The sequence below is a fragment of the Pterocles gutturalis genome, unplaced genomic scaffold (genome assembly GCF_000699245.1).
Source record: "Pterocles gutturalis isolate BGI_N339 unplaced genomic scaffold, ASM69924v1 scaffold24038, whole genome shotgun sequence".
Classification (NCBI taxonomy): Eukaryota; Metazoa; Chordata; class Aves; order Pterocliformes; family Pteroclidae; genus Pterocles; species Pterocles gutturalis.
Window position 1 is genome coordinate 32,137 of NW_010123694.1, and position 16,615 is coordinate 48,751.

The 16,615-nt window shown below is 46.5% G+C and overlaps 1 protein-coding gene across 1 annotated transcript in view; it reads left to right on the top strand.

Annotated features, from left to right (window-relative positions):
- The window catches only part of NSD1 (nuclear receptor binding SET domain protein 1), a 52,917-nt gene that overhangs the window by 28,534 nt on the left and 7,768 nt on the right, over positions 1–16,615 (top strand). The window contains exons 10-20 of the mRNA XM_010078013.1: positions 4,005–4,148; positions 4,575–4,698; positions 5,254–5,454; positions 6,826–7,005; positions 7,287–7,443; positions 7,738–7,943; positions 8,531–8,643; positions 11,213–11,482; positions 12,546–12,662; positions 13,763–13,904; positions 14,344–14,450. Of these exons, the coding sequence (XP_010076315.1) occupies positions 4,005–4,148; positions 4,575–4,698; positions 5,254–5,454; positions 6,826–7,005; positions 7,287–7,443; positions 7,738–7,943; positions 8,531–8,643; positions 11,213–11,482; positions 12,546–12,662; positions 13,763–13,904; positions 14,344–14,450 (1,761 nt within the window). The remainder of the gene's footprint in view (positions 1–4,004; positions 4,149–4,574; positions 4,699–5,253; positions 5,455–6,825; positions 7,006–7,286; positions 7,444–7,737; positions 7,944–8,530; positions 8,644–11,212; positions 11,483–12,545; positions 12,663–13,762; positions 13,905–14,343; positions 14,451–16,615) is intronic.

The following is a 16,615-nucleotide window of genomic DNA, read 5'->3' on the forward strand; positions in this document are numbered from 1 at the left end:
TTCCAGTGGCCCAGGTGCAGCAGCAGGCTGTTCTGGCAGAATAGTCAGTATGTATTTCAGGAGCCAATTATAGACATATGTTGTTACATTTGTTGTTGTTGTACTGCTTCCAGGAGAGCACAAACCTCACAACACTTGTATGAGCAGTGCCAGCCACCCTGCTGCTACTGGTTTTTGAAAAAGGGTGTTTCTGATGGGGGTGATAAAGTTGGGTGATACCCCTGGGCCATGCAAGCCTTCCTGCACTGGTGTTAGTGCTCTGTCTGAAGTGTGCTCATCTGGAATCATGTTTCAAGGAAGCCTGTACAAATATCTTTGCCAATGCTGTGGGGCAGTTAACACTGTCTGCTGTTAGGCACCTGCTCTGAGCCAGCAAATTCTCTGTGAATCTTTCGTAAGGAGGAAAAGAGGGGGCAATTCAGAGCAGCAGAGTATCTGGGCCATGGCTCTGAATCCTGCACCCGCTACTCACTGCAAAGGAAGCCAGGGATTCTTAACTGCCTCCAGCCTTAGACATCTGTGTTGAGTACCTGAAGTTAAGTATGGTAAACCATGCAAGAAAAAAAAAAAGCACCAATTCTTGGCACCTTTTGCCAGCATTCATTTCTCTGTGATTGTGTCTCTTGAGCTGCTGTGGTGAGAGTTTTCACCTCTTGGCTTAGGTGAGTGCATGGGTACTGGTGAGTATTGGGGTGCTGTGGAGATGTGATTGTGCTTTCACGTGGAATTTGGACCACGCTGGTCCCCACGTGACTTTCCACACACCAGGCGAGGAACTCCACCTTTTGCTGAATGGGGCTAGAAGAAATAGAGAATCTGATACAGCGCAGTGAAGCCTTGGATCCCGCTGCTGTCAGAGGAAAAGAGGGCAGAGGAAAGCTTGTCTGCCTGGGCTGAACCTAAGCGGCTTTCTCTGTCTTTGCCTGTCTGTGGAGCCAGAAGTGCAAGCTCACAACATCAGGGCAGCAAGAGACTGAGACAAAATGCTGTCGAAATAGTTGTCGAGGTTGTGAGCCAAGGTCAGGCCGTGCCAAGGAACAGGCCAGTCTTTTGAGGATGTGCCAGGTACAGCAGCAGGGATAGCTCTGGAAGAAGACCCAAGATGAGAGACCTGCCCTGTGTAGGAGGTATGTATTTGCAGTGCTTGTGCTGGGTAGGGGAAGGAGGGGAATTGTGACAGGTTCTTTTGAGTGACGGCCTTGAATGGTGATCGCCTTCCGCCACTTCACAAAGCACAAGTATCTGGCCTTGCCCATCCTGCCTAGCTTTGACATTCCCTTCTCGATGCGGTTCTGGGAGCATTGATTAAAATCAGGCTAAGATCCTGGCGTGTGAAATGTGCAGGCTGGCCAGCTGTTTGCAGAACCAAATAGGATGGGTTTAGGCTGGAAGAACAGGCATGCTGTGCCACACTGTCAGTGTGGGCCCAGTTGGTTCAGATCTGAAGAGGGAGTTTCTGGTTAATGTTATATGACTCCTATATGTATTTTAGTCTCCCATTCCAATAAATCATGAAACATGCCCACCAAGGTTCAAAACAAGGAGAGCCCTAGCAGCCATGGTAGAAAGCAGCCAGGAGGATGGAAAAGCCTAAACCAGTTCTAAATCCCTCCTATCTCTGTCTATAGAAAATCTGAGTATGTCCCCCTCTTCCAAAACACTATCTTCAAACCTTAGCTACAGCAGGAAGCTATGGCCACTGGCCACAGGACAGGTGGTGCTTTGTTTACCAGCACCCGGCCCCTCCTGACAGAGACCTCAGTGACCATGACGGGGGCTGAGCTCACTTTGTGTCTGTAGCACGGGGCCCCCAGCATCAGCAGAAGCTCTAGCTGATGTTGTTTGCCCGTACCAGTAGCTGATTAACCCTGCTTTTGTTCTTCGTTACAGTGACCCCTGCAACCCTGAGGTCACTGCAGAGCTGAGCAGAAGAGGGAGCACCTCTGTAGAAATAGGAGGACCTGAGCTGTACCCAGTCCTTGGAGCACTGATCGCTGGTGCTGCTCCTGGAGCATTCCAGGAGCCAAAGCAAGTGTTTGGGCCAGAGGGCTGCCTTGCCTTGCAGCAGACTTACATAATTTCTAGTGGAAATACAGCTGTAGGAGCGGAAGTATCATAGCACTTAGCTTGAGAAGATGCTATCGCATATAGAGGCAAAGGTGGCTGTTGTGTTTTTAGATGGTCTTTGTATCAGTGCTGTAGAGACCTTTCCCTCCCTTCTCACCAGGTCTGTGTGGTAGGGTGGCAGCAGCTTACGTGCTCCTTATCAGTATCCCCACAGGCTGCATCACTGCCAGCCTTCCAGCGAGATTGTGATGGTGGTATGTAAGGCTGTACACTGTATGGTATGTTGGACTGGCAATAATTTGTAGCTGGGACTTCACTTTTTTGTGCTCAATAAAGGAAATTTATACCACTCATCTTTGTATTTTGTGCTTTAATGTACCATCAGCGCATCTGTGTGTCATTGCTCCATGGAACTCACATGGCTTTAGAATGTTCCCAGATAAAAGCATACTGCTGCATTCAGGGAATGGAGGCAAAAAAAAAACCCCAAAACAACCCACAAGCCAGGCAAAGGAAGCATCATTATCTGACCAGAATACCAGCTCCAGGTTCATCCAGCTTTAAACTTTGTGAGATCTTTATGTCCTCATTTTGTCCAGGCTGATAATGTGTTCAGTGGGCATTTGGTTCAGCTTACAATCTTAGTAGCACCACAATTCAGACAGGTGATCTTCCGTACAGAAAGTGGTGTGAAGCTCCCCCTCGTGTTGATTAGCTGGACACCTGGCACCAAGCAGGCTTGAAGGTGTGAGAATGATGGCTGCTGCTCCTGCCAGCAGTTTGAATTCCTCATGGGGTCTTTTCAGATGTATGGTTTGTGTCTGGGTCTGGCTTGGTGACCCGAGGAGGGACTGGTAGCTGCACACTGAGATCACTCAGCTAACTGCAGTGAGCTGGGATATTAAAAAGTGGCAGTCCTTAAAATGTTCTTGCTTAAAGTACTTAGCTAAAGACATCACTTTGGTGCAGCATTAATGGCCGCTCTGGAGTGGCAGCTGGGGCTGGTGAGACCACTGAAGCGTTGCCTAGACTGTACCCGAGAGACTTGGACACTGTCAGGATGGTGTTTCCCAGCTCTTAGTTGCCTGTCCTGACAAAAGTGAAGGCAGTGCTGCCACATGCAGCTCCAGGACAGCAGTATCTTGTAGAAACAAGTGTCTCCAGGATGCTACTCTCCTTCCTTCTGCCAGTGTCTGGAGAGGTCCTATGGACACATCAGAAGGTGTCCTTCCACCTTGGAAGCCTTTTGTCAGGATCCCTGACTTGGCCTGTGAGGGTGCAGTTGGGCCTTTGTCATTTGAAGCCCATCTTCTCAGCAGGGTGCTCTTTCACCAGCAGATGTTATGGTCAGTGCTGTGATATTTGCACAGGACAGATCCTGATGAAAGACTCACTGCCCTAAGGCAGGACCGTGCTGTAAATGCCATGCTGCGCTGCTCTTGTTGGCAAGCTAGTTTGTACTAACACAAGCCTTGAATACCTGTGTGCCTGTATTTTACATGGGGTAGGACAAGCTGAGGTGCGTGTGAGGAAAAGTCTGGCTTATTTGCTGGGTGACAACTGCAATAAAGATTGCTTGAAGTTTTTTGTTTGCATTTCCAGTGCAAGCAAATTATAAGCATGCGGGATGCTTCAGACTGTTCTAGCCTACCTGATTTTTTTCTATGCAGGGCAATACCTTTATTCCTTAGCCATGAACTCCTTCGTCAGGGGTTATACACAGGAAAATAACTGTATGTAGTGTGTTTTAATGATTTAGTAAACTTAAGAGCTCTTTCTTTTAAGTCTTTTGGTGGAACTATGTGGGGGATGTTCTCTCTGGGGCGGGTAGCACACAGACAACTGCCAAACCTGTTATGTGCCCAATGTCTGAATTTGTAGTTCCCAAATCGGAACAGGAACTACTGACAACCCTGATTCTGGATTTCTTTTTAAAGGGGGAGACATCGGTTCATGGGACTGCTACAAGCCCCAAAGAGGGAAATGAAGAGGGGTCAGAGAATGACCATGGAGTGCCTTCATCCAAAAAGGTGCAGGGGGAGCGTGGAGGAGGAGCAGCTCTCAAGGAGAACGTGTGTCAGGTAGTGTCCTTCAAGAAATCTCTTTGAAACTTCACCACTGTAAAGTTTTCTTTGTGTGAGTTCTGGGACATGCTAGTGCCCTAGATAAGCCCAGTTAGCCTCAAGGTGCTTATTGCAGAATTAACCAGCTTTTTGTCCTCTGAAATGAGCCTGTGCTCTGCAGTTGCATTTCTTCCTGCTAAAGTTCAGATGTTAGGGAGACACAGCAATGCAGGATTCATTTTAGGTGGTGTGGGTAGCTGGGACTGTGTGGCAAATGGCAATGGAGATGTGTAAGCCACCTGGATTTACTGATACAAGTAAAATTTAGCATTTTTCCATAGGAATATCTGCTGGCAGTCGTGGCCAGCACATGGGTTGTTGCTGTCTGGGTTGAGTTGGGGAAGGAGGTTGCTCAGAGTTGACGCTGTGCTTCTCTCCCTGCAGATCTGCGAGAAGCCAGGGGAGTTGTTGCTGTGTGAGGCGCAGTGCTGTGGTGCTTTCCACCTGCAGTGCCTTGGGCTCTCAGAGATGCCAAAGGGCAAATTCATCTGCAATGAGTGTTCCACAGGTAGGACAGCATTTGCAAGTGCAGAAAGACAGGGTGCTTGCTGCATGCTTACGTGGTGCTTCCTTTGCTGGAGTAATGTACCTGCAGTAGGGCCGCTAACTAGGTCTTGGTCCTCTGATTATTGGTTTGATGTTTGATAATGACTTTTTAATTGACTGGTCTTTACTGTTGATTCAGACGTCTGGGGTGTGAAGAAATGAATGCCCAGGTGGGAAAGAGAAGGGAAAATTCTTATTTGGGACTAGGGAGAGAGAGCTGTTTTGGGGAGAATGAGTCTGGAGTGGGCTGGAAAGGGGGAAACATCTAAGTAGGGTTGTTGATTTTTGTTCTTCTTATTTTTCCCTGTCCTGAAGTCATAACTATAGTAATATTTTTTTCAATCTGTAATTTTATTGCAGCTGCAGGCAAAACCAGCCCGCTGCAGAGAGCTGTGCTCTGGGATAGGTACAGCCGGTTGGGAAGTTGTGCTGTGCTAATGCGCAGCCTGATGGAAGTGGCAGGTCTTCATTTAGCCCTTCTATGTGACTGATGTTACATCTGCTACTCTTTCTCCAGGGGTCCATACCTGCTTTGTGTGCAAGAGCTGCGGGGAAGATGTAAAACGGTGCTTGCTGCCCCTCTGTGGGAAGTATTACCATGAAGCATGCATACAAAAGTATCCGCCCACAGTCATGCAGAACAAGGGCTTCCGATGCTCCCTGCACATATGCATGACTTGTCATGCTGCTAACCCAGCAAACATCTCTGCGTCTAAAGGTACCAAAATCTTCTAGGGTGGTCTAGGTGCCTGGTGCACTAGTTCTTTGTGTTGATTTCCTGTCCTTGCCACAGTGCTTGCTGTAGCGTTTGCTGAGGAATGGCTGCTGGTGGATGGGGTGGTGTCAGTGTGTGAGGCTGCTGCTCCTCAGCACTCCTGATGGTCAGATACGGCAAATAAAATGTTCTCATCCGTCCAGACGCTTGGATGCCTGCATGTCCAGCAGTGCCACATGCCTCTCTGGAGAATTAGTCTCTGGAGCTGTACGGACACTCTCATGTTTCTCCTACGTACTTTTCACTGTGCCAGTGCTGCAGACAATGCCTGCCTAGCAGCACTGGCTGTCAAGGCAACAGCATAGAGAGCAGCATAGTAAAAATTACAATATTGTTCTAGTTCTCCTTTTTTTATAACACAAACTCTCGCCTTGTGGTAGTGACACCCTTGGGCTAAGCTTCCCAGGCAAACATTTGTTTGAGCTGTTTGCAGCAATACCTTGACCTTTATCTTACATGATTAAACTTAAAAGTTCTGTGTGACGGCCTTGTACATTTGCTTCTAAAGCTGCCTTTCTTTAAATCCTTAGTATCTTAAGACAAGTGTCAATAAGACCAGCTCTATTTTTATACTCAAGGTCTGTGTTTAGGTTGTCTCTTTTTTTTCCCCACATATGTTGTAGAAAAGAACACTAAGACCTAAAGCCCACAGCTAGCCACTTCCCCACTGAACATTTGCGTTGGCATTCCTCTGGTTGCTGCTTCTCAGTGGTCAGATTTACCCCTTTCCTCCCACCTCTTCTCCCCGCTTGTAGCCTCCTGGGAGGAACTGAAAACAGGCTCACAAAAAATGTTGGATAAATTAGGCCTGTAGGCAATTCTAAATTCTCCATTATGGAATTTCAGGGTAAAATCTCATAAAGTGGAGAGGCAAGTGCCGATGTTTTCAGAAGATACAGGGATTGGTTTCATTATTAACAGCCTAAGCACTTGGAACACCTCCTCTGTAATTACTGTCTGAGACGATTTACTAATTATTTGTGTATGATAGGAAACAGTCCCAGTCTGTGAACTCTTGAACTGTTTCTGCACAACATGCAGGAGGTTTTTCACCTCTGTAATGCAGTTGTGTATATGTTAGATACAAATATATATGTAATTTTATATGTATTTTGTTATATTAAATAATTTCATATGAATCTAGTCAGTATGCCGTGAATGGTCTAGAAAAATTTGAGGTCAGTTTCCATTCTCAAAGGTCACATGTGATTTCTTGTTTTGAGCTTAGGTATCAACAGAGACTAATTTTGGGAGGAATCAAAATATCAGCCTCCTTTAGAGGTTCACTGTATTTCTGACGTGTTCTGGTGCTAGGTCGCTTGATGCGCTGTGTGCGATGCCCGGTTGCGTACCACTCCAATGACTTCTGCCTCGCTGCTGGGTCCGTGGTCCTCGCCTCCAACAGCATCATCTGCCCAAATCACTTCACTGCACGGAGGGGCTGCCGCAACCACGAGCACGTCAATGTCAGCTGGTGCTTTGTCTGCTCAGAAGGTGAGCCTGTTTGTTCTGGGTTGCCTGTCATCAAGGAATGCCCTGACAAGAAGTCATTAGAGCAGGCAGAAGCTTTGCCCATCCAGAGTGTGCTAGTGAGAACTGCAGAGAGCAGGTGCCTTCCTGTCCATCCCCATTTAAATACAACTTCGGGGTTTGCAGAAGAGAGTCATGCACTTTTCTCAGCTGTGTTAAAATTCTCAGCTGTGTTTGTCTGGAAGTGTGGAGTTCTGGTCTTCTGTGCTCTGACTCTGATAAATTCTTCCTCCTTGTCTTTACAGGGGGCAGCCTTTTATGCTGCGAGTCGTGCCCGGCTGCGTTTCACCGTGAGTGTCTAAACATTGAGATGCCAGAGGGAAGCTGGTATTGTAATGATTGCAAGGCAGGCAAAAAGCCACACTACAAGGAAGTAGTCTGGGTGAAAGTTGGGCGCTACAGGTAGGTGAAGGTAGAATAGACTTGTCCCCATCCCTTCTTCATTCAGTGGTCATGGTGACTGAGGTGAGAAGCTGCTCCTCCCTGCAGGGTACAGTGCAGCAGCCTCTGGCGTTTTCCATGCATGTAGCAGCTGATAAAATGCACGCTTTCCTTCTCAAGTAGCCTCTTGTCTCCCGCCCAGCCTTGCTGGTAGCCCTCACACACTTTTCCCCATATCTCCATGCAATAGCCTGCTTCCGAGGCGATTGGGAGTGAGCAAGCCAGAGGTTTCATCTGCGCTTCCCTGTGTTGCAGATGGTGGCCAGCTGAGATTTGCCATCCTAGGACAATTCCTGTTAACATCCAGAAAATGAAACATGACATCGGTGAGTTCCCTGTGCTGTTCTTTGGCTCCAAGGATTACCTGTGGACCCACCAGGCCCGTGTGTTCCCTTACATGGAAGGCGACGTCAGCAGCAAAGACAAGATGGGGAAGGGCGTAGATGGCATATACAAGAAAGGTAATGTGTCTTCATTCAGGGAGGTACATGTTCTTTTTTTCTTAATTTCCGTTTGGAGAAGTGGCATTCTTGTAACAGAGAGAAATGTTGTCTTAGAGATAAAGTGAAATTAAATTTGTAGAATGAGCTGCTGCTTATCTGTCATCCAGCACCCTCAGAATGTTCATTGGTCTGACTCCCGGAGAGGGAGAAAGGTGTGCAGATCTTGAATGCTTCTCCAGCTCTGACACAGCTGCTCTAAATCCGGGTGAGCTGCTGCTTTGTCAACTTCCCTGTGTCTAATACAGTCATTATCTGTGTATAAAAATGCATTTGAGAGTTGTGAATGCAGCTGCCTGACACCTCTACCCAAAAGCAGGCAAAGCTAGCTGACAGTTTGGATGCTTCATCACCTGTGGGCAGGTCACTTACTGTAACTCCTGCACCTGCCCCATATTGGCCTTATCTTCACCCCCCTCCAGTGAACCTCTGCCTCTGAAGCAGGCAGCCAGGGAGGTTCGTGGAGCTGTGAGCACTGGGTGGGTGCTGGCAGCCCAGCTCCATGTGAGAACAGGGAGTTCCTCGTAACAGCCTGTTCTCTCACTTAGCTCTTCAGGAAGCTGCAGTAAGATTTGAAGAGTTGAAGGCCCAGAAAGAACTGAGACAGCTTCAGGAAGACAAAAAGAATGACAAGAAGCCTCCTCCCTACAAACACATCAAGGTGAGAGCAAGTGGGGGGGACAGGTACGGAAGAGAAGGCTTGAGGTGTTGGTGCAGCTGATTTACAGGTATACAGAAACATTTCTACTGTTTGGGCATCTGGCTGCCTTTGAAGGTTACTTTGGTCCTCTTGGCATCGTCCGTCATCCTGCACAGAAAGGATTCGTGTATGTGCAGAGCTGTGTGGAAACTGGACACCAGTAATAGAGGTACTCTGATTTACTGGGACAGATCTGGACATCTCTGTGCTGTTCCATGTCAGCTGTGTGGTCTGAAGGAAGTGTCTCTCTACCTTGAGAGCTTAAGAGGAGAGTGCTAGTAATATCCTATATGCTTGAGTACTGTGTGCTACTATGGCAAGGTGGCATCCCAGGGGGTGCAAGGCAGGAGATGGTCAGGGGGGCAGGGCTGTGTGGAGGATGGTAACCCACCATATCTTGTTTTGTCTCTGCTGTTTTATCTCTTTCTGTATCGGTTGGTGACTGAACAGAAATGCTAAAGCAGATGTATGTGCTGGGATATTAGGCATTTTGCTGAGTTTTGGGAGCTCTTCATGTTTAGGGCTGTATTATTTTGAGGTAGAATTGGAGCAGCGACAGAAGTCCTACAGGATGGAGGTGACTTGAGAGCTGGGTCCAGGTGGGTGCACGTGCTTGAGATGTGGGTCCAGACTGATCAGAAACCCAGTGACTCAGGGACTTTGTTCTTTTTCCTTGGGTCTGTCTGCTCCTTCCCTTTTTTATGTGGCAAACTATGAAAGCTTAACTGATTGCTGGCACTTTTTGTTTCTAGCTAGGATTTCTAGGCAGGCAGGTATGTCCTGCGTGAGTTACTGTACAGTGTAAAGAACACAACTGAATGGCTATGTCAGCAGTATGGGCCAGGCAGCTCCCATGGAGGAAATACAGTTTCTCCTAGGTATTTTTTTAAGCCTGTCTCTGGCCACAACATGAAGGAACTCTGGAAGCAGTCTAGAGCCTTTGAAATACCCTTTTAATGTAAATAATAATAGTCATGGTTAGTAGCCATGGCAGCTCTTCTGAGGTCTGGGTGCAAGCTGTTTGTCTCTATGAAAGAAAGCAGTTTGCAGGAGCACATGGTGAACTGAAGAAGGCTTCAAGGTGGAGTGGCTGAAGCTGTCTGAGTCTGTTTCTGTCCTGGCCTTCTGTTGGTGCCAAGGAGCACCAACATGAGAGGCTGCTGCAAAACATGCTTGGGATCCTTTGTCACATCAGGGTTGTCACTAGTCCAAGTATCGCCCTGTTTTGGAGCTGGACATGCATCTGTGTTGACAGAGGCACCATGCTCAGACACTGTGGTCCCTTGGGGTGATAGTGCCAGAGCCAGCAAGTGCACCTCTGTCTGTCCAGTGGTGGGCAGTCCTAATCCTCTGAGTCTCCTCACTCTTAACGAGGTGATGAGCTAACAGTCAGAGTAAGAGATGGGAAGCAGCAGAGGAGAACACAAGAGTGACAAGGAAGGTCAGAGGTGGGAGGCAATACTAGGAGGAAGGGGAGACTGTATTGAGGAAATTAATTAGGGGTTTCTGCAGGGTTTGCTTTTAAACAGAGGAGGAGGATCAGGGCTACGCTAGCCTCAGGCAGGCTGCCAGCACGGAAACTTTGCTCAGTGGGTGGGACTAGGTAAGTTGTGTGGGGGCTGGAATAGTTTTGCTAAATGATCCCCTCCTTTTTTGTCCTGGGAGAGGAAAGGGAGATGATGGTATTGCTCAACTGGGCAAAGAATGGCAAGGAGCTTTTCAGTGTCTCTCTCCAAAGTCCTGACTCTCTGTTGCCTGCCTTTCAGTGTTCGCTGCCTTTAACCGTAATCAAAGGACCCTGCTCATGCCACAGACATGCCAGTCGCTTCTCCACCTGGTGCTGCGCTTTGCTGCCTTCTGGAGCAGGTTCTAGAGAGCTCCTTGGCTTAACTTTGAGCTCGTGTTTGGGCCTTCCAACCCCAGCCTTGTCTGTTTTTTCTTTTATTTACATCTGCAGGACAGTTGGCTAGGGAGCTAACTGCTTGTGGCCCGGTGTGTAGGTAGGCCCTCTGTACTCTGTCATGGGCATGGCCACCTGTTTCTCATGGTGACAGCTGAGAGCACAAACCAGCTTGAAGGTAACAGATTCAAAAACCAGGGCTGTAAGTAAAGGACCTCACGCTCAGAGACTGGAGAAGGTGCTGTTTCATTCAGAAAATGGTTTGGTGTTGGTCACAGGTATGGTGTGCACCCAGCGAGAGCGTTGGACCACCTGGGCTGGACGTAGGCACAGTGGTGATGGGAGGGGGACAGTTGGCAGCCTCTCCCCGCTCCAGGGTCACAGAATACACACTGCACCAGGTGGTGCTAATGGGGGACTTGCATCCTCCTTAGCTCTTCCCTCTAACCGTGTACCTCTTGAAATAGTGTGCCCAGAAGTACATATGTGCCTGTACTTTTGTCCTTCTGCTCCTTGCTGTCACTAACTGACACAACAGCCTGTCAGCTCATAGGCAAGGGTTGAGTATAGAAGTGACTGTTAGGATAACCTGTTGTTCTTAAGAGCTAACGTCTTTTATGTGCACTCAAGGTGAACCGGCCGGTGGGTAAGGTGCAGATCTTCACTGCAGACCTCTCAGAGATACCGCGTTGCAACTGCAAACCAACAGATGAAAACCCATGCGGCCTGGACTCTGAATGCATCAATCGCATGTTGCTCTATGAGTGCCACCCCATGGTCTGCCCTGCTGGGGAGCGCTGCCAAAACCAGTGCTTCTCCAAGCGACAGTATCCCGAGGTACAGATTTTCCGCACGCTGGCACGAGGCTGGGGCTTGCAAGCCAAAACAGACATCAGAAAGGTACGTGCTCTGTTTCTGCATGTAATTTTCTCTTGACACTTCTCTCTTGCTCAGTGGGTTTCAATAGATTTGAAAAATTACTGACTTCCACAATTTGAAGACTTCCTGCTGTAGAATGCCATTTAGGAAACAAATGGATTAATTTAACTTTTCCAGCCCTGACAAGAATGTTTTGGCTCAGCTAACGAAGAAAATGGTTTGCATGTTGATGTCCAAAACAAAAAGGGTAAGAATGATGATTTCTTGGTCTGTCTGCTTGGATGGACAGTGGGCTTTATGAATACACCAGAACACTGGCCTGAAGACAGCGCTCAGGATTTCCAGATGGGGAACAGTCATTATACTCCCCCTCCATTCTTGAATAGCCAGGCTTTTCCACCATGAGAGTCTTGGTAGCGGAAGGAAAAATGTGAGTCTATCCAGCTTAGGCTCTGCTGCCTGCTGTGATGTAGTTTAAAGGATCTCTCTGCCATTCCACACGCCTGTTATGTTTCAGTCTCAGCAGACAGTCTGGAAACAGCAAAACTCAAGTTATTTAATAGAGGAGCCTATTAGTCCCACTGGAGCAAAGCTGGGGTTCCCTTTGACAGTCGAAGTACAGTCTCGACGGGACTGCACTGCACAGGAACCCCATGGATTCGCTGCAGGAGCAGGTGCCCGAGGTGCATCATGCTGCTCAGGGTGGCTGGTCCCCGAAGGGATATTGTTTCCAGTGCAGTTAGGCAGTGCTTTGAGCTTTGCAGCAAAGAGCTGTTCTTGTGGTTTGCTTTTATGCCGCCCCTGAATGTTAATTCTTTGTATAGCACAAAGAATAATCTGATGGACATTGTTGCTTTATTTAATTTATTTCAAGTTATTTGTGGAGCATGTGAAACGGATATATGATTCAGGGGTCTTAGTGAAGGTGATAGGTCAAACTGGCTGCAAAGCACAGAGGGAAGATTTTTATGAAAAGGTTTCCACAAAGGAAACGGGAACTAAGGTTTAGCACAAAGGTGGATGCCCCTCCATCCTGTAGGGAATTTGACTCCTCTTACCAGCTTGTTCATTTTCTCTCTGGCAGGGTGAATTTGTTAATGAGTACGTTGGGGAGCTAATTGATGAAGAGGAGTGCCGAGCCCGAATCCGCTATGCTCAAGAGCATGACATCACCAATTTCTACATGTTGACACTAGATAAGGTATGCGGAAGGAATTTCTCTTGCCAGGATCCTAGACAGAAGTAAAACTATTGCAAGGAAGGCATGATAGTGGTCTTCTCCAGCAAGTAAAAAGGTTCTAAGAGTTGCTGATGAGCTGGACTGCATTTCCACTGAAGAGAAGACTAAAAGAATGGATTTAACATGCAGTGGAGAAGCTTCAGGTTGGATATTAGGATTAGGAGGAAAGTCTGAACTGACTTCTTTGGAGTTTATTCAGAAGAGGTGAGGCAGTTGTCTGAGGACTATAGATCCTGCTTCAGCATAACAGGGTGAATTTGATAACCTCAGGATCCTTCCCAGCAGCTGGACCCCGGGGAGTCCAGAACTGGGCTGGTGCACACAGAGAAGGCATTGGCCCTCAAATGTCCAAGTATCCCCTCATCTTGATGGAAATTCACATTGACTGTGTCATGTTCTTGTCTGGCTGATGGGTGAGAGCAGGGGCAAAACCAAGTGTCAATACCTCCCTCATTATTACAAAACCAAATCCCAGTTGTAGCTGCCCTCTCCTCTCCAGTGCGATTTAACAAATAGTAGTGTGCTGTACAGAAGTACACGCTGCATACTGTTCCTGTTTTCCTTCTGTACATTGATGTACAAGAAATGGGAACTGGTATTTCACTTTTAAGCAGAAGTCAGGGTCTGGAACCACAAGTGCTTCCTTAGAAGTGTGCTGGTCTAGTGTTTATCCTGTACTGACCCCACAGGGAGAGCTAGCTTCCCAGAAAGCAGCAGCAGCACTTTCCTGGCTGTTTGGGAGCCCCTGTGTCTTTGAAGAGGAAAATTATTTTGTGTTGCCATATGATCTGCCAGCCCTACAAGAGACATCAGTGTGTGGAAACTGCTTGGGATCTGTTGACGGTGCAGGCAGCACAGCGACACCTGTCTCTTATGCTTTGTTAAAACACATACACCTGCACAGTTGCTTTGCAAGCAAGCATTGTCAGATGCCTCCGTTGTCATGCTTTTCGCTACTGATCAATGCTTTCCTGGTGCACCAGTACCTGGGCTGCAACAGCTTGAGCAGGAAATGACAGTTTATTAAATGTGTTTTTCTGGGGGTTTTTTTGCAATTCCAGGATCGAATCATTGATGCTGGGCCAAAGGGCAATTATGCTCGGTTCATGAACCATTGCTGCCAGCCAAACTGTGAGACCCAGAAGTGGTGTGTGAACGGCGACACTCGCGTCGGGCTCTTCGCAATTGTAAATATCAAAGCTGGTAAGGAACCTGCCGTTAAAAGCGTGGGAGTGTTTCTGTAAGGAAAGTGGAGGGTTTGTAGCTCCCTGGGAAGACATTTAATTTTTATTTTCACATAGGCATTCATGAAACTTAACACCAGCTCTAACATAATGAGACACATACTTCACGGTATAAATGGAGGTTCGTAGTTCTGATCTACAGGGCCAAGAAGTGGAACTAAAGCATGCTGCAGGCTGGGGTCGAATGCCCTTTTTAGCTGTACTATGTGGTAGGAGCATGGGGTTGCACTGAATTTTCAGTTCACACAGATCTATGGGAAGATTAATAGTTGGTATTGTTGTGTAGTTGTGACAGTCATTTGTGGCATTATATTTCAAAAGTGCTTTTACTTCAGCAGTAAGATGTTCTTCCCAATAGTTCATTACAGCTTGCTTGGTTTTATCTGCTTTTGTGCCAGGGACTGAGCTGACTTTCAACTACAATCTGGAGTGTTTGGGAAACGGAAAGACTGTTTGTAAATGTGGTGCCCCAAATTGCAGTGGCTTCCTAGGAGTGCGCCCAAAGGTATGTCTCCTTTAAGCTTTTGTTCTTCCAAATTACCTCTTTGCATAGATGTTTATCATTTGTTGCAGAGATCTCAGGAGTGGTAATCCTGCTTGCAATGAGTTGAATATGCAAGTTTTCATTCTTCCAGAGCAGAGCTTAGACGTCAGTTTTTAGAGTGGCTATAAATAATGACAGGAAATCGTATTTTACACCAAAAGAGTAAATGAAAGTTTTTTTTCAGAATTTTCTGCTTGTTATCTTGGCAATTTCCATTGTGCTTGAGGAGTGAAGGACAGGCATGGGAAAGACTTCCACTGGATAACCAAGAAACCATAGCTCAGCTCATTTCCCAAACTAAAGGCTTGAGTAACTTGTGAGCGTGCATGGAACACCAGCAAACTCGAGTTCCCTCAGACTGGTGTTGCTTTAGAACCAGAAGGCTTCTACATCACTGTCTTTGCTGCAATAAGAAAGTTCATGGTTTTTTCCTTCTTTTAGTTAAGTGACTGAAGTTTACATATCAGAGAGGAATAAGAAATTTGCCATATCTGTAGTAGAAATATCACTAGCTTTTAGAACTCACTGGCTTTGGAGAGCTTCATTTTGTAACTGTAATGCTGCAGTAACAGGAATTGATTTCAGTTACCTCCTTGCGTGAGCTGGTTCTCACTGGGAAAAGAAAATAACAGGAGAGCAGTTGGCCAAGTTCCCAGCTGTCACCAGCTAAATCTATGTCTCAGCTGTTGGTTTGCTTCAAGAGCTTCACTAAATCAGTCTGTAATCTCTCTGCTCTGGCATCTGGATACTTGTGGTTTACTTCCCCACAGGTAAGGGTTAAAAGCTCCAGCAGCACAGTTAAGCCGTGTCAGTATAGGGAAGGTTTTGTGAATTCTCCAGAGAGCTTAGTTCTGCAGAAAATTAACTTATGATAAAAAATAGATGTATTCAGAAGTTGACAGATGAGGTGAATTACACATATGGTGTATTTAGTTCTTTTTTGATTTGCGATTTAAAGTTCGATTGATTTTTGTGCTGCTTCTGTGTTATACATGGCTTGACTGTCATTTTTGCCCTGAAAGTGCAGGTTGCATGATGGAAATCAGAGAAAGGTGCCCTTTAGTTGGCATTAATGTTCCATTGTGATGCCTGAGGCGACTTATTCCGTCTTGATGAGATGGGCTAAGAAACAATACTCAAGAAAACAGTACCTTGGGTTTTTTGGTTGGTTTGTTTTTCTTCAAATTCATCCCGCAATAGATGCATTTTTTAAGCTTCACAAAGATACAGCAAGACTAAACTTCCCTGATTATGCTCAAGTTCACTCTTAAAAGTGACCTTTATAACTGGGAGTGTGGAAGAATGCTTGGGACTCTATTGTAGTGCAGTGAGCAAGTGGGAATAGCTTAGTCCAGCTGTTAAACCTTGCTTAGACATGCAAATTAGCTGTGAAAGCTTTTTCTTGTTTTCTTTGTGATTAGATGTCTGAGGTACTAGGTGCTGAGAATAGGTGGAATAGTTTAGGTGGAAAGATTTCACTGCCTGCATTTTCAGTGATAAGAAAGGCCTGACTTGTCCCCATTGTCAGTGGGAATGATGCTATGAAAACAGAAATCTCCACATGTGAAGAGGAAGGAAACAGTCAAGAGATGTAACTCCTTGGTGGCTGGATAAGTACTGCTGCCCTTAAATTGTAGGTCTGGAGGCAAAGGTTTTTAAATATTTTAAGTGGTTTTGTTTTTAATCTTGATAGGAGAGTGATTGAAAATAGTGCCCAATATTTATGCAGAAGAAAGGATGCAAAAATTGCCTCGTAGGCATCGTCTCAGCACGCCTCAGCAGAAGGTGTTCTGTGCAGAGAATGCGTATTTGAAAATGCAGATTTGTGGAAAATGGTATAAAACTTGGCTCATGTCTGTTTAGATAAATTAAGCTGATACTGCTTTGATCAGGTGTCCTGGGTTAAGCTGAGACAGAGTTAACTTTCTTCATAATAGCTAGCAAGAGGCTGTGTTTTAGATTTGTGCTCAGAAGAAAGCTGATGAAAGTGATGTTTACGCTGCTGTCAAGGTCTTTTAGCTTCTCTCCACAGACAAGAGAAGCTGGGAGGGAGCACAGCCCCAGTTACTAGCCCAGGATTTGATTTTAGGTTCAGGATTGAGACCCAAAGTGGCCAATAATTATTC